Below are 16,390 nucleotides of genomic sequence, written 5' to 3' on the forward strand. Positions count from 1 at the left end.
TATTCTGAACTGCTGTTCGGTGCATAAGCACAAACAACAGTTAGAACCCGTCCCCCCACCCGAAGGCGGAGGGAGGCTACCCTCTCATCTACCGGGGTAAACCCCAACGTACAGGCGCCAAGCCGGGGGGCAATAAGTATGCCCACACCTGCCCGGCGCCTCTCACCATGGGCAACTCCAGAGTGGAAGAGAGTCCAACCCCTCTCGAGAGGATTGGTACCAGAACCCAAGCTGTGTGTGGAGGAGAGTCCGACTATATCTAGTCGGAACTTCTCTGCCTCACACACCAGCTCAGGCTCCTTCCCTGCCAGAGAGGTGACATTCCATGTCCCAAGAGTTAGCTTCAGCAGCTGGGGGTCGGACCGCCAAGGCCCCCGCCTTTGGCTGCCGCCCAACTCCCTACGCACCCGACCCCTTTGGCCCCTCCCACAGGTGGTGAGCCCATGGGAAGGGGAACCCACGTTGCCTTTTCGGGCTGAGCCCGGCCGGGCCCCATGGGGACAGGCCCGGCCACCAGACGCTTGCCTTCGAGCCCCACCTCCAGGCCTGGCTCCAGAGGGGGGCCCCGGTAACCCGCGTCCGGGCAAGGGAAACTGGGGTTCAATAATCTTGCTCGTCATAAGGGGTCTTTTTGAGCCATACTTTGTCTGGCCTCTCACCTAGGACCTGTTTGCCATGGTTGACCCTACCAGGGGCTTAAAGCCCCAGACAACATAGCTCCTAGGATCATTGAGACACGCAAACCCCTCCACCACGATAAGGTGATGACTCATGGGGGGGCTTTATTTTTCTTCCATGCTAAATAGGTTATGGTAACAGAGTTGTATGGATGTTGTGGAACACATTCCATGAATAATTAATATTTGAAATATGTTAAATATAGTAAAAAAAACATTAAATTTAATTTGGACTGTTTTAAGATTCAATTTGTCATTTGAATGGTGGGATAAGAAAAATATGGCATTTTAGACGTACTCCAGACTTATTTGGTATTTTTATAAAAAGTATTTTCAAGGATTGTAATGCATAATCTGATAAAACCAATCGCAAACCTCACCGCATTAATCCGGGCATCCTGTAGTGCCATGGTCCATGCCCTGTAATGAAGAGTAGAAGCCATTTCATAAGTATGGTACAGACTCTGAGGCATATTAAATGGACAGACAAAACCTTTATCATGTGTATCTCAGTAGAAAAAATCATTTTACATAATGAATTGATTTCTATAGCCCTTTACAAAAATCTCAAAGGTCCACAAAGTGCTTTACAACAATGATATACAAGTAGTTCATAATAAATAAAAGGCAGGAAAGTACTATACATGACATTGAGCAAAAAACCCAAACAAAACGAAAACAACGCATCGCGATAAAAGTCAAAACCGCAAATAAAACAATAAAACATAAAATCCAAAGCATTAAAACCTTTAATAAAACCAGGTTACCCTAGTCTGGATAAAAGGCAATTCTAAAAAAGTGGGTCTTTAACCGTGATTTAAAAAGGCCTAGATTCTAAGAGAGCGGATTTCAGGGGGCAGGCTGTTCCACAAGAGAGCGGATTTCAGGGGGCAGGCTGTTCCACAATCTGGGGGCAGCAACTGCAAAAGATCGATCACCCCACTGTTCAAGTCTCGACCTTGGAGCTTGGGACAAAATAAGCTGGCCGGTAGAATGAAGAGCCATGCCAGAGTTACAGAGGGTTAAAATCTCCGACAAATAAGAAGGAGCCAGGCCATTAATAGAATTAAAAACATCCAGTACACGTTTGAAATCAATTCCAAAATTAACTGTTGAAAAATTATCAGAGGTCTAGAATTTGCTATTTAAAAATTACTTTGAGCAACTGTCTTTCACTTGAAGGTCACTTATATTAGATGTTGTCTGTCTCTTTGCTTGCTCACAGAACAGTAGAACAGAAATCAAAATTTAACGTACAGTGTGATTTCAGACCTTTACGTCTCTGAAATATCAATCATGGTCTTACATGGCATCATCCGCACTGTCCGCACAAAGGCTTATAACTCTTCCGTCCCTGCACACAATCTGCAGCAAAGCATCACGTGTCTTCCCATCCGGAGGGTTTAACTCTGCGGCATCAACACAGAAAGAGAAGCCATGAACTAAATACATCATTACTACGACATCGGCAGTGACATAAAATGGCACCTTGACACGCTGAGGAACTCCGGATGTTGATACAATCCACCCTCATGTGGATGTCGTCCTCCATGTCCCTCCGCTGCTGGTCGTTGTAGAAGATCAGGCGTCCATCAGACCACAGGTCGAACCAGTTCCGCTTCCAGCGTCGCAGTATGGTACCTGTTGAGGTCAGACTCTGGGTGGAAAGTACTAATACTGTACTTACACTCTTAGGTTGCTTTTAACTTTTCACTTTCACTCCGAACATAAAAAAAAAATATTCTATTTCCAGAGGTGGGTAGTAGGGCTGCAGCTATCAATTATTTTAGTAGTCGATTAATCGATGAACTAGTTAGTTTGAATAATCAAGTAATCGGATAAGGAACATGAAAAACTAAAACACCTAGAGCCTCAAACAGTAAAAAAAAAAAAAAAAGGATTTATGTACAACGAAAGAACAATTGGCTAGCTCACATAGCAAAAGTCTGCTAGCTTAAATGCTATATAACGCAAACTTTTGTATTTTTTTTTTTACAATGCTCTAAAATGGTTCAGACACATATTCCCACAAAAAACGGCTAAATATACTTATAAACTAAATGACAAATGCATTAAAAAAAAAAAAAAAAAAAAAAAAAACATTAGCTCAAACAAAAACTTGGCTTATGTTGGTCTTAACGTGGAGCAGCTGGATACAGCCATTTGAAATGAGGCAGACTAGAGGGCTGTGTATCCACCCAAATCAATAAAACTAAATGCAAACACTTTCAAAATAAACTATTACAACACCACTTTAATTAAACAAACACTCAAAGCAGCAAAATTAATTTGAATCCTTTTTTCTAATCGAATACTTGAGTTGATTTATTAATCGTTGCGGCACTAGTGGGTAGTAGCGCGTTACATGTACTCCGTTACATTTACTTGAGCAACTTTTTGAGAAAAATGTACTTTTAAGAGTAGTTTTACCAAGTTATACTTTTTACTTTTACTTGAGTAGATTTGTAAAGGAAAAAAAACGCTACTCTTACCCCGCTACTTTGGGTTACAATAGAGTCATTTCATTTTCCCTCTTTATTATACATATTAGATTAATATTTTTTTTGCTAGCGATGTCAAGAGTTGACGTGCCTGGTGTATTACCGGGGTAGGTCTACCGATTTCACCAATGACACGTTGCAACAATGATCACATGACTCCATTATACCAATCAGACGCAAGCTTGCCGTTCTATCTTCACGCCAGCCTGTTCAATCATGTGGTATCTTTAAGGCACCGTAAAAAAATGAAGTATTAGATAATAGAGCACTTCCCTCAACAAGACTCGAAAGCGCGGAATTTAAACTCTCTCCCGTGGCACCGACTGTCCACGGAAAACTGGAGATATGATCCTTTTAAATTCAAAATAGTAATTATGAAGGAACTCTTCACTATTCAAAGTACGAACCATTGTCTCCACCAGAGGGCAGTCTTGCTCTTTGGACGAATAATGCTTCATTTATGTATTTTTTTTCTCGTCGGAATTCAATGATTTTTGTTTTTGTATTTCTTTGGCTTAATGTGGTTATGTAAAAAAATCCAACAAAAATATAAGCAGTTACTCACAATGTTACTCATTACTTCATTTTTTTTTTCACCACATACTTTTTTACTTGTACTTGAGTACATTTTTAGGACGACCACTTTTACTTGAGTAATGTTATTTTGAAGTAACACTACTCTTACTTGAGTAATTTTTTTGCCACTCTACCCAACTCTGTCCATTTCTTACTTTGTCAAAATAGAGTAGTTACATATAGCAACAAAAACATACATAATGAATAAGTTGGCTGAGGTTATTATTTTGATAGCTTGAGCACTTGTGGAAGCTAAAATGCTGAAAAAAGGCTTCTTTTCCTTCTGGCTTTTCCCTTCAGGGTTCACCACAGCGAATCAGTAAAAGCGAAGTTCTCCCTTACTTACTTTGCCTGTGAAGCCAGCCACTCTTCACCATAGCCATGTTGAAGGTACCTGCACACACCACAGTAAATTCAGTGAAATTGTCCAATTTCACTTCATTCATCTGAAAAATGAAATTTTTCACTTAATTCATTTTAAAAAATCAAATTTCATCCATCTCCCCTTTCACCTATCTATGACAGTGATGTATAGTGACAGCCCAAACAATTAAATGCTCATCTCCAAAATGACATTTTTATGTGCGTTGTCAACAAAACAGTGAAACACTTCCTCAGTGTGGACGTGATGGTGGGTGTGGCGTGTCCAAACAAAACTTGTGACCACTGCTGGCTTTACACAACTGGTGTTTGCTGTCAAGATTTTGTCGACTTCTTCTAGTTATTATAAAATCTCGGAGCGAAACGCTATTATGAAATGGGTGTACATGCACAATACAATTATAAAATCAGTTTACTCAACATTAAAGCCGTTTCAAAAAGGCACCCATGACGACGCATGATTCTTCATGTCTTACAGAACCCACGTATGTTTGATGTTTTCATCATTCAAATGTTTAAACAACTTTAAATTATGGTCAAAGCGTTAAAAACAAGTCGTTATTTAGGGAGAGTATTCGTACTTGCCTGGTTTGTTGTCGTGGAAATATGGAGGCTTCAACTTGAAACCTAAGAGCGGAAGTGAGATTTTTTTTTTTAACGACAACACAGATGACCTTCTCATAGCGAAAAACGTAAGACAAGATATTTTAAAGAAACATTCCAAAGTGAGGATTCAAATGAGTCGGATGATCGAGTATGCAGGCTAATTAAGATTCTAACACCACTGAAACTATTCATTAGTTGCGATAAAACATCAGGTTCCTCTGTGATTTAAGATTCTAATAGCAAACAAGTATTACATCTTACTCATAGACGATCTTTGAACTCATTTTGCCCCGGAATATTTGTTTTCAATGACGTAAACTATCAGCTGACATCTTTGGAAAGTGCTAGCAAAAATGAGAGTGTGCTCGTTTTGTTTGACTTGTTGTCCTTCATTGTCACGAGTGGCAGTCGTGACCGAATGGTTTGTCTGTTCGTTATGGCGGTGAAAACCTAATGGTTTGATAAGAAATATATAAATATTATGATACGGTACTCACACTGTACCCAATTATTTGAGGCACGAATGGGAGAATACGTGTTTATCGTACTTTTACTGCAATATGTACTTTCGCTCGCCGCCCGCCGACAGACAAACGTATTTTACAAAACGAGCGCCACCTCGTGCTTCGACTGTCCACAGTTCGCCAGCGCCAACGAAGTGACGTCACTTACAAGCAGTTCTCAACTAATCCGAAATGGCGACGGCAATATATCTAGAACATTATCTTGACAGTGAGTATACGACCGGAGGAGTTTTACTTACGTTACCACTAATATTTGCGCCGTTTTAACCTTATTTTAAGTTATTTTCAAGACTTAGTTTCGTTTTTGGCCGTTGAGTGACAGCAAGTTACTGTCAGCCCGCGAGCTAGTTTTTTTTTTTTTTTTTTTTTTTTTTTTTTTAGCACTTAGCATACTCGCTTACTCTTAAGTTAATAACATGTTAATGAAGTTTGTTGGGACGTTGTCAAATGGCCACCAACGCGTTTTAAAGCGCTTCTTTACTCATGGCGCTTGTATAAAGTAATGTTTATTAGCAGATATTAAACGGAAACTCCATGCTTTTGCAACCTGTTGGTACTTGGCAGCCGCCTTTTTTCAGTAACCATTTAGGTGCCAGGCAGTTTTATAACGTCTAAAATAATCAAATAATCAAAATGTGCTCAGAATTTACAGTAAACTGTGTTGCAGTGTGACTGAAGAAGTATGAAATAATAGAAATTGTGCAAGATATAAACAAAAGTCATAAAATGGTCAGTAGAATCGTAACACTAATGAATAATTAGTGTGAGTGAGTTATAATGAGTGTAATACATATTTATTGTAGCAAGAACAATGGTAACACTGATGAATAAATAGTAAGCTATAACGAGTGCAATAGACATTATAGCAAGAAGTAACTGGTTAAATGCTATTAACGTCAGTGACAGTGAATGAGTTAATCAGTCATCTGCTCTTAGGCATTGAAAACCTTCCATGCGAGCTGCAGAGAAACTTTACACTGATGCGAGATCTGGACAACAGGACTGAAGGTGATAATAGTTCTCCAACCATGTTATGTAAGCACACAATAGTGATTTAAAATGTTTTCCCGATGTAAAGATGTGCAATTATGGGGTCTTTGCAGAAAAGAAGGTGGAGATCGACAAGCTAGCCGAAGAGTACATCGCCAAGGTGAAGAACCTAGCGTCTGAGCAGCGGGTGGAGCACCTGCAGAAGATCCAGAGCGCCTACAGCAAGTGCAAAGAATTCAGTGATGACAAAGTGCAATTGGCCATGCAGACATACGAAATGGTCAGTCCATATACATATACAGTATTTTTTTTTTTTTTTAATATATAAAAGAGTAGTTTTAAGAGTAAAGTATTGTTGCACAAGTTGGAATATTTTGTGAGAAAATCGCAAATTACAGTTATGGCTGTCATAAAAATTTTTATAGTGGTATAATCACTGATATTTTTTGCAATGAGTCAGCTAATCAGCTCAGATGGTGCAAATGACATTAATTTAGATGCTAGTTAACATTAAAGCTGTAAATGTTGGAGTCGGGCATCGAGCATCAATGGGATCTGGTTCTAACACTCCGATGCTCCCAGAATTGTTCGAATTTTTAAATTTCGATTCCATGTTTCGATGCGGGAAAAAAATTGCTGCTGAAAACCACAAAGAAAAGCCACATGAAGCGTGTGTTTGTGCATTGCAACTTGATTACAACCATGGACACGGTGCGGCGGTTCTCAAATGTTTGGCTCAACTTTACAAAAAAAAAAAAAAAAGACCAGTCAGGTCAGTGCAACATTTGCAACACAACAATATCATGCAAAGGTGGCTGCACGACCAATATGATTAAACACCTCTGGCTTCATGGAATACAAGTGCAGAGTGCCAAGTGCATAGCTGAGTGCCGCATATTTGACACACAGTGCCGGTCCTCTAACTCACTCATCATACGCTCGCTCATCGAACACAATTTCGTTGTCATATGTGAGAGCTGGTGTCAATTACTAATAAAGCTATCCTATCCAGTCAGAACTAGGTAAATAAAACAATAACTTTGTCCGTCTTCCTCTGCCCCTGCGACCCGACCCCGGATTAATCAGATGGTGATGGATGGATGGAATAGTACGAGAATAAGTCGTATTATTACGTCAGGCTACGGTAGATATCACATGTATATAGAACCAGATGCGAATGACAGGCTGTCCAGCGTTAGTAAACAGCCGCCATCTTAAAGCAGTAGACTTCTCAGTCTATAAAGCCTATATGTGCGTTGCCGCCTCCGTTAAAATCAACAGTATTAAAAGATCATCAAATTATGTGATAAATAGAAGAATTTATACTAATGCTTAGTCGTTGCTCTCACTTACGGTACATGTATGGCAAAAGATTATGTGTAAACGTAACCGGTAAATGTTTTCAGTGTTAGCTTTTGAAAAATAAAGATCTTTGTGAATGTGCACTCCTGTGGAAAAATACTTCATCACATTGAAGTTCAAAGACTGATATTTATATACAAGTTAAAAATAGCCCTGTGAGAAGTTCATATAATTTTAAAAATCATCGAGAAGTTAAGATATTAATATAAACACTATGCAATTTTTTGACCCTGCCTTTTATTTTGTCTTCTTTGACCCTGCTTCTTAAAAGAATCAGAATCGAAAATCGTTCGGAACCGGAATCGAAAGGTGGAATCGGAACCGGAATCGTTCAATTTCAAACAATGCCCAAGCCTAGTAAATGTACATTAAAACCACCAAATTGCACCAAGAATACTATGCAACTTTTATCATTAATTCCCAATGAGATGCTTGCAAATATCTTATTTTGATAAATTACCAATATCAGTCTGCTGATCAGTCTGGACGAGTAATCAAATATTAATTGTTAAGAAGCTCAAAGAGGATTTCCAAAACGAAAAGAAAGAAATAAAATACATTGTTAAATATTATTTAATAATGTTACGTTTGGAGTATTTATTTCAGTTTGTATATCTTTTAGTATATATTTCTTTTCACTCTTTTGGTACAATTTTTTGATAAAATTTCTGAAACAATCAAATCAACTATCAAAATAGTTGTTGATTTCAATTTAGTCAATTAATCATGGCAGCCCTAATTATTGCAATAACATGTTCAGAGTAAAACTTCATAATAAGGTTGTGTTTTATTCAGTAAGATACTCTACACCACAAGAGTAAAGTCTAAATATTGTAAGGATAAAAATCATTTGTCACTACCTTTTTACAGTGCAAAAAAATCAAGCACATTGACCGAAATCCTTGTATTACTTTTTTGTTGACACAGGTGGACAAACACATACGGCGTCTAGATGCTGACCTGGCGCGCTTTGAAAACGAACTGAAGGAGAAACTGGAAGTCAGTGGATATGAAAGCTTAGACGGACGAGCATTGAAAAGTCAGTATCTTTGTGGAAAAGTCTCCATTTTGGATAAAATACAGCAAAAGTTATTCAAAAGACTATTTTTGGTAATTAAAAAAATATTGAAAATTGAGAAAATTTAACCCTTAATGGGGCAGGTGACTACAGTGATACATCGACATACGATCCTTTCGACATCCGACGTAAAATTGGACTCGTCATTTGTCTTGGCATATGACAACATGCTCGAAATCCAACGATTTATGACAGCGTCGCAATTTCACAGTTTTCCCGCAAAACGGATGCACGACAGATTTTCCTGTTAGAGAACTCAACATGGGTCCCAAGAAGGTTAGTGCGGGTGGTGAAAAAAAAGGATTAATTAATTAAGATGGCAATGATAGAGAGGAATATGAGGGCGCGGTGCACATCAGTTAACTGGCTCGACGATGTGGCTCCGATCTCAATGGTCCTCCTCTGACCTTCATTCCCCAGTCTATATAAGTTAAGGTGACAATTATTATTATGTTGACATCAGCATGGAAGTCGCCAGATACGTCAGGTTTTTAACCATGTATTTCAGAACTTATGCAACACAACACGGCTAACGTCCACTGTAGCCAACGCCAATGACATGAAACGGGAAAGTAAAAACTCCTCTGCACCTCTCTCACTCTGTCTTCAGTCACACGGTGCGTTCAGGAACAGCACGCAAAACATAACTGCTACATTAAAACTTAATTTGTGACATTATTATTTTGATTTGTATTCATAACTTATTTGTTTTGCTATGTGTAATTGCTATTTGTAATGTACCAGCATTATTTATTAAGGATTTACCATAGGTTTTTGGGCTGTGGAACAAATTAATGGAATTATAATGTATTCTTATGAGAAAATCCCGCTCAACATACAACCATTTCGACTTACAAACTAGGTCCTGGAAGGAATTAAATTCGTATTATGAGGTACCACTGTATTTTTAGCCATAAAAAAGAACAAAACAACTTAAATATTAGCTATTTTTATTATTATTTGTAATTAATTAGTTGTGTTGTTTTTATACCACATAAATATATTTATAAATTATTACAATGTTAATAAAAGTTAAATTAATGCAATTAAAATGAATAAACCAGAAATGCACTCTGGTTACGGCCCTAAGTAACAATCGAAAGTCACTTTTTTTCATCGTATTTAACTCATTGGATGCTATTAACGGTGATAGGCTCTCCAATTCGTTTAAAGTGGGAGGACTGACTGAACGCTTATCTTTCAATGCCTTCAACCAATGTTCATTTGCCTCTCCCAGTCAAAATGGAGTCCCCTGTAAAAAGATAAAGTCATAAATAGTACATGAAATGGTTAACGCATTGGCTGCCATTGTGGATAAGTTAACACGAATGTTTCTTTTTGATGTTTCTTTCTTTCTTTTATTTTTTTTGCCAACAGAAGCAGAGTCCCGAGGCCCCCGTGAGAAGCGTGGCTCTAGGGGACGAGGAAGAAAAGGCTCAGATGAGGATTCTCCTAAAAAGAAAAAGATGAAAAGCAGGTCTGTTTTAAAAAAAGAAGAAAAAAATGTAGCTATCTATTGGCAGCAAACTCAACTTAATTTGTTGATTCTCTTGTGATGATGCAGCCCAGACTTGAGCGATGCCCTCCTGCCCATGCAGCCATCGGACGTGCTGGACATGCCGGTGGACCCCAATGAGCCCACCTACTGCTTGTGTCACCAGGTGTCGTACGGGGAGATGATTGGCTGCGACAATCCCGACGTAAGCCCTCGCTGGCCAATTTGCAACATTTTAGGGTCATATACATCATACATAAATCTTTTGCTTGTCACTAGTGTCCCATCGAGTGGTTTCACTTCGCCTGCGTCGACCTCGCCACAAAACCCAAAGGAAAATGGTGAGGAAGCGCTGATGGTATTCTCTTCATTTGTTTAAAACTAAAACCATCATTTCCCTCTCAGGTTTTGTCCACGATGCACTCAAGACAAGAAGAAAAAATGAGACGAAATACGTATATTATATCGCGGTAGAGTGATTATGTACAGAAATATATTTTAGCTCCTTTTCATGCAAGCTTTCTTCAAAAGGCAGATTGTTGATTTTGAAGCGTCACTACTAAGGGTGTAACAGTACAGAAAAAAATCTAAGTTAACATTTTTAAGAAAAATGGCAATTTGTTAGTTTGCCAATAAATTCATTAAAAAAAAAACATAATAATGAATCAATAGTTTAAAATCTAGCATCGTAGGCAAGTGCAACATAATTTTCTCCTTACTCGGAAAATGTCCAATACTGTAGTGGTACTTTGTCTTTTTCTGAAATGGCAGCAACAGTAGTTAGTAGTTATTTGTGGAAAAGTGCAAAATGGGCAGTTTACATTTTCAGGAAATTGCAACATCAATTGTTTTCGTGAAACCACCAATTTTATTATTTTTATTGGAAAAACCATTTAATTTTGTCTTCCTTTTAAGGAAGTACAACAACTGGTTTCTTTTTAGAAACAGCACAATGCCAGTATCTCCCTTTTTTGTTAGAAAAGGTCTATAAAAGTAGTATTTTTGCAAAAGTTTTTTCTTTTGGGAAAGTAAGTTCAGGACTTTGCTTTCTTTTTAGGCAAATTTAACACCGTATGTAATTTTGGAAAAGTCCCCTAACGTCATTTTTGTCATCATTTTGGGAAGCTCCAAAATCAGTTAGTCTTTTTTGGAACGTGTAAGTTTGTTTAGGTTTTAGGAGTGCAACCTCTCATTTTAGTCTTTTTAGGAAAACTAATGTCAAGTTTGTCTTATAGGGAAAATCAAAAACCAATCTTTTCTTTTTTTTTTTGAATATATATCTTGAGCAGTTTTTCTTTACAGGGGAGCGCAACCTCCGAATTGTTTCTTTATGGGAAAACACAACGTCACAATTTTCGTCTTTTTGGGAATGTCCAAAACCAACAGGTTTGTCTTCTTTAAGGAACATGTAAATTCAGCAGTTTTTCTTTTTAGACGAGTTCAACCTCATAATTTTACCTTCAAAGGACAACTGAACTTCACGTTCGTCATCTTTTTTGAGAATCTCCAAAATTATTTGTCTTTTTTTGTAAAGTGTCAGTTCTGCAGTTAATTGTCAATTTTTGTGAAATTCCAAAATTTTTTTTTTTTTTTTTTTGAGGGAAAGGGGACGGTGTCATTTCAGCAGGTTGTGTCTATTCTAAGAGAGTGCCCATGCAAAGTTTTATCTCTTTAGGAAAGTCTAACGTCACTGTCATCTTTTCGAGAAAGTTCAAAAAAGATTGTCTTCCTTTCAGGACATGCAACATATCACTAAATTGTCCCGCTTTTAGAAAAAAGCGCAGCATTGTTATTTTGTCCTATAGTTTAGAAAATATAACATCAGTAGTTTGGTTGATGCAGTTAAATCACCCCATACTGAATGTTTTTGTTGTTTTTTTTACATAAACATTCATGTTCGGTTACACCCTTAATAGCTTTACTTATCCACATTGAGTAGCTTTCAAATTCATTTGCAATTTGTGCAGTTTTTTTTTTTTTTTTTTTTGTAACATAAGTTGGCGTTTTCCCAGTTTTAGGGTAGTATAAAGGCCACAGCAAAAGGCCCCAATGCTTCACCACAAGTCTGAAGTTAAACTCAGGTTCTTGTGTCTTAAAAGCACTTGCGACAAAGCCCCATTTTTTGCCAAGCTCTGTCTAAAAGGCCAACATTGGTGAATATTCTAATACAGCAATTTTGCAGGAAAAGTTATGTTAACGTTGCTTGTAACATGCTTTAGACTACTTGAAAATTAAGAGTTATTTTTATAAAAGCCTGCTGAGAAATTAAGCTTATTTCCTCACTGACATTAGTGGCGGAGAACTGAAAAGAGTGTCTGATATTTTGTTTTATCTACTACCTCCAGCACTGACGTTGAAACAAGATCAGATCAGCTCAAACCAAACAAAAACGTGACGTTGGTCGTCGTTACATGAATGAAAATGTGACCTTGTTGAATGTATTTTGGTACTGGTGGTCAGTGAATATAAAAAGCACTTTTACGATTGTTCCCCTTTTTTGAGGTTTGACGAAGATTTCTATTAAATCTTATATCAAACCGGAAATTGTATGGAAAAATACATCCATTAATAGTTTTCTCATTTTTTAAAGGGGGGGTTTCCCCACTAACAATTGGTTTTAAGCTTCTATCTTGATTGACTGAACGTGAGTCATGTAAGCCACAGATAAAGCGCCAAAGGCAATGTTTTTTGTATTGTCAATATTTTGTATATCAAATAAAGATCCTCTATTATTCTGAAGTTTGCTTTCTTTTTGGAAAGTTTTATTTAAAAAAAGATTTGGATTCCCTGAATCCAGAGTGAAGCTAGGGCCAAGTTCACACAACTTAAATTTCAAGTTCAGACAATTTAACATTTCAAGTTGTCTCATCAGAAACGTACGTTTTGCTCCAAAATAGGGATGCACCCGAGTCACCTGATTTTGAGAATCTGCTGATACTGAGTTCCGATTCGATATAATAAAAAAGGTTTAAAAAAAAAAAAAAAAAAAAAGTTCAAAATACGTTACCGTGCCGCCTACATAATGTGAATTATTTTAAAACAATGACGTAGAAAAATGCTTGTCTCTATTAAATGCTTAATTTGAATCAGCTCAAGCTTTGGCGCTTATGTTGCAGAGAACAGCCTCTTACTTACACAATGAGTTGCCACAGCACAGTTAAACAAGTTTAACAATGATAGATTTGTGCCATTGATCGTAAAGCTACCAAGCTTCTCTGGCAAGATCAAAGCTACAAACCTGTCAATCATCGTTAACTTTGCACCAAACGCAAGCTGGACAGTTTGACCGCCCTGCTTAGCAGGAGGGAGGGTGAGAGGCTATGGCGCTGTACGAGCATGAAGCAGAAAAATAACTATATTTTTAATTGAAAACACAATCCTTTTCCTCCGATTCCGATCCTCTAAAAAATGATGCGATTGGCCAGATTGCCGATCACGTGATCAGAACGGGACATCCCTATTCCAAAACGTGATAATTTAAGTTAGTCAGGTCATTTATCAGGTTAATGGTGTAAAATTGATGAGTTACGAATGCTAAAAAAAAACTTACCGACAAAAACTTTAGTTGTGCTTCCTCAAAATCTTAAAATTAGCACACCTTTTTGAAGTTTTATATTTTACCATGAATGATTATTCTATTAATTAACTATGTTGCCCTAAAATTGTACAAATGATGCTTTTAAATAGTAAATACATTGTACTCATATTTTTCTTAATGGTATCGGTACCGTGGATTAAATGAGTTTATTTAACGCAAGTATATGTCCAATCCATTTGAAGCGGGAGGGGTGGCAGCAAATGAACGGACATTCATTCGCTGCCAGCCCTTCCACTTAAAATGAAATGGTCGTCTAGCGCTATCAATGGCAGACAATGAGTTAAGCAGTCTAATCCATGATAGCAATTATTTTACATTCAAGTCAGCATACAGAAATTCAGTTTTTTGTTGTTTTTTTAAATACAGAAAAACTTTGTAACGTATCGCATCACCCAATACCACACAATCGTGGGTCGGAATCTGTATAGGGAGCTAAAAATGTTGTAATTCATAGTCCACTTTTCTCAGTGCATTTTCCTGTTCCAATACACATTTTCCCATCTGAAATGTATAAGCATCAAAGTATTTTAACAGTGGATGTGATTTATACATTAGTCACTGATTGGTCGACTTAAATAATTGGTGAATAGTCTATCAAATGAATTCTTTACTAGTTTAAACTTAGCGGCACGGTGGCTGAGTGGTTAGCACGTCTGCCTCACAGTTCTGAGATCAAGGCTTCGGCCTTCCCTCCCAAAAACATGCATGGTAGGCTGATTGAACACTCTAAATCACAGGTGTCAAACCGATTCCAGAAAGGCCCAAGTGGGTGCAGGTTTGCTTTCCAACCAATGAAGAGGACACCTTTTCACCAATTAGATCTTTTAATCACTAGCCACGTTTACATGCTGACTTTTATTCATACCGATTCAAATCATTCCGAATGGAAATTTCACATCAGCTGTTTACATGTCACTTCATCTATTCCGATCCAGCTTTTACATGTGACTGCCTTTATTCCGAAAGGACGTTTGACAACTGCCCTCTGACATGCGCAGATTAATCAAAACAAAGCATCACGTTGCAAAACATGGAGATCGATCGTCAGATCAGCTGCTGTTTTAACTTTTCGAGTGGAAACAAAACTTCAGAATGATACGCCGTTCATTTAAAAAGTTGTGTGGGTGCGCTGTGCGTGTGCTTGGAAGCCATGTTGCAAGTGACGTTACTTACGTCACCGAGTGACGTCACCACGTCAGTGCGGAGCATGCGCAGAAAGAACGCAACCAGACACCATTCCGCTTCCCTGTTTTCATGATATAATTTTACTTCTAATCGGTTTGGGAAAAGGAATATTCCACCCCTGTGAATCGGAATGAAATTCCATTCGGTTTGGGCCTGTTCATTCCGAATGAGGTGTTTATATGGAACACATTTATTCGGTTTGAACAAATATTCCGATTGTAATTGGAATATTTGGCTCCATGTAAACGTGGCAAGTGTAATCAGTTAAACTTTGTCAGGTGCTGCTTGTTTCAGCAGGAAGTTCATTGGTTAAACTCTCTGCGCGTTATCAGTTGGAACAAAATCCAGCACCCACTTGGCCCTTTCTGGAATCGGTTTGACACCGGTGCTCTAAATTGTCCGTAGGTATGAGTGTGTGCGTGAATGGTTGTATGTCTCTTGTGCCCTGCGATTGGCTGGCAACCAGTTCAGGGTCCCCTGCCTACTGCCCGTAGTTAGCTGGGATCGGCTCCAGCACCTCCATGACCCTCGTGAGGAAAAAGCGTCATGGAAAATGAATGAATGAATAGTTTAAACTTTAAAAACCATCATCAGAGTCCTCATCCCAGCTGCATTTTTCATCTGCTATCTTGTCAAAGTCCACCTCTAAGTCATAAACAAAGCCAGGGTCCTCTCTGCGTGTCTGATTCTTCTCAAAAAGTTTGTCCATGTGGCTCTTTTTGCGAGCCAGGTTGTCGTCGTCCAGCTTGTTGAGGTCTTCGTTGGGGTCAAACTCCAGCGAGGCCAAGCTGTGCTGTAAAGTGAAGCCCTGAAGGTAGTCCCGCAGGATGACGTGCAGCCTCTCTAGCTGACTCTGGGAGACCCCTTGCAGGTAGTCCTTGTGCCGTGGGTGGTTCTTCAGCCTTTCCGCAGCCAGTTTGTAGTCTTTGGGCAAAGGAATAAATGTTAATGTCACAAATAAAGCACCGTAGGTCATCAATCTATGTCAGCGACGTATAGTGACAGGAAGAAAAATGAAATACTCTTTAATTGGATGACAGAAGGCCTTGATTGGTGGTGACCCGTTTTCTCAATATTAAGAAACAATGACATCAAATACGTTGTAATAAATTAAATAATTGAACTGAACATACCGGAAGTACGTGCCGAGAAGTTTTGCACGGGAATGACTCGTTTTCTCAATTTGTTGGTCTCCGTGACTTCATATATCAAAACTATGGAAGGTGGGCTGAAGCACACTCCGCAACGCTTCGCCTCGAAAGGCATATTTAGTCAATCTTATAAAAAGTTCATCGAAACGTCACCAAAAAAAAATAAAAACAAGCGTTACGTAGTTTCTCATCATTACGATTTCCGAGGGACAGAATGACAAGCCTCGCAACTGCTACTTAGATTAGGACCCTTCTCTTTTGTCCAA

The 16,390-nt window shown here is 38.4% G+C and overlaps 3 protein-coding genes across 6 annotated transcripts in view; 1 reads left to right on the forward strand and 2 right to left on the reverse strand.

Moving 5' to 3' along the window:
* Positions 1 to 4,961, reverse strand: part of plekhb2 (pleckstrin homology domain containing, family B (evectins) member 2) — a 9,308-nt gene extending 4,347 nt beyond the window's left edge. The window contains exons 1-5 of one of the 3 annotated variants that reach the window (XM_057840899.1): positions 4,721 to 4,961; positions 4,101 to 4,148; positions 2,166 to 2,318; positions 1,984 to 2,086; positions 1,058 to 1,097 (exon numbers count right to left, since the gene is read on the reverse strand). In XM_057840899.1, the coding sequence (XP_057696882.1) occupies positions 1,058 to 1,097; positions 1,984 to 2,086; positions 2,166 to 2,318; positions 4,101 to 4,148; positions 4,721 to 4,817 (441 nt within the window). In that variant the 5' untranslated portion in view covers positions 4,818 to 4,961. Of the gene's footprint in view, positions 1 to 1,057; positions 1,098 to 1,983; positions 2,087 to 2,165; positions 2,319 to 4,100; positions 4,149 to 4,556; positions 4,648 to 4,716 lie in introns of those variants that run through there. The other 2 variants (XM_057840902.1, XM_057840903.1) reach the window with 2 other exon arrangements.
* Positions 4,703 to 12,929, forward strand: ing5a (inhibitor of growth family, member 5a). Of its 2 annotated transcripts, none has more exons than XM_057840906.1 (8): positions 4,703 to 4,827; positions 6,202 to 6,273; positions 6,369 to 6,535; positions 8,545 to 8,656; positions 10,073 to 10,172; positions 10,260 to 10,395; positions 10,470 to 10,531; positions 10,596 to 12,929. In XM_057840906.1, exons 2-8 carry the CDS (start codon positions 6,246 to 6,248, stop codon positions 10,633 to 10,635), a joined length of 645 nt encoding a protein of 214 aa, XP_057696889.1. In that variant the 5' UTR covers positions 4,703 to 4,827; positions 6,202 to 6,245; the 3' UTR covers positions 10,636 to 12,929. The 2 variants fall into 2 exon arrangements, with proteins under 2 accessions (XP_057696889.1, XP_057696888.1); XM_057840905.1 differs by lacking the exon at positions 4,703 to 4,827 and adding an exon at positions 5,329 to 5,473.
* Positions 9,784 to 16,369, reverse strand: cep19 (centrosomal protein 19). Its single transcript, XM_057840907.1, has 2 exons — positions 16,107 to 16,369; positions 9,784 to 15,897 (listed from the first exon to the last, which is right to left on the reverse strand). The coding sequence occupies exons 1-2, from the start codon at positions 16,237 to 16,239 to the stop codon at positions 15,551 to 15,553; spliced, it is 480 nt and encodes a 159-aa protein (XP_057696890.1). The 5' UTR covers positions 16,240 to 16,369; the 3' UTR covers positions 9,784 to 15,550.
* Between the last annotated feature and the right edge of the window lie 21 nt (positions 16,370 to 16,390).

Source organism: Corythoichthys intestinalis, chromosome 7 (genome assembly GCF_030265065.1).
Source record: "Corythoichthys intestinalis isolate RoL2023-P3 chromosome 7, ASM3026506v1, whole genome shotgun sequence".
Classification (NCBI taxonomy): domain Eukaryota; kingdom Metazoa; phylum Chordata; class Actinopteri; order Syngnathiformes; family Syngnathidae; genus Corythoichthys; species Corythoichthys intestinalis.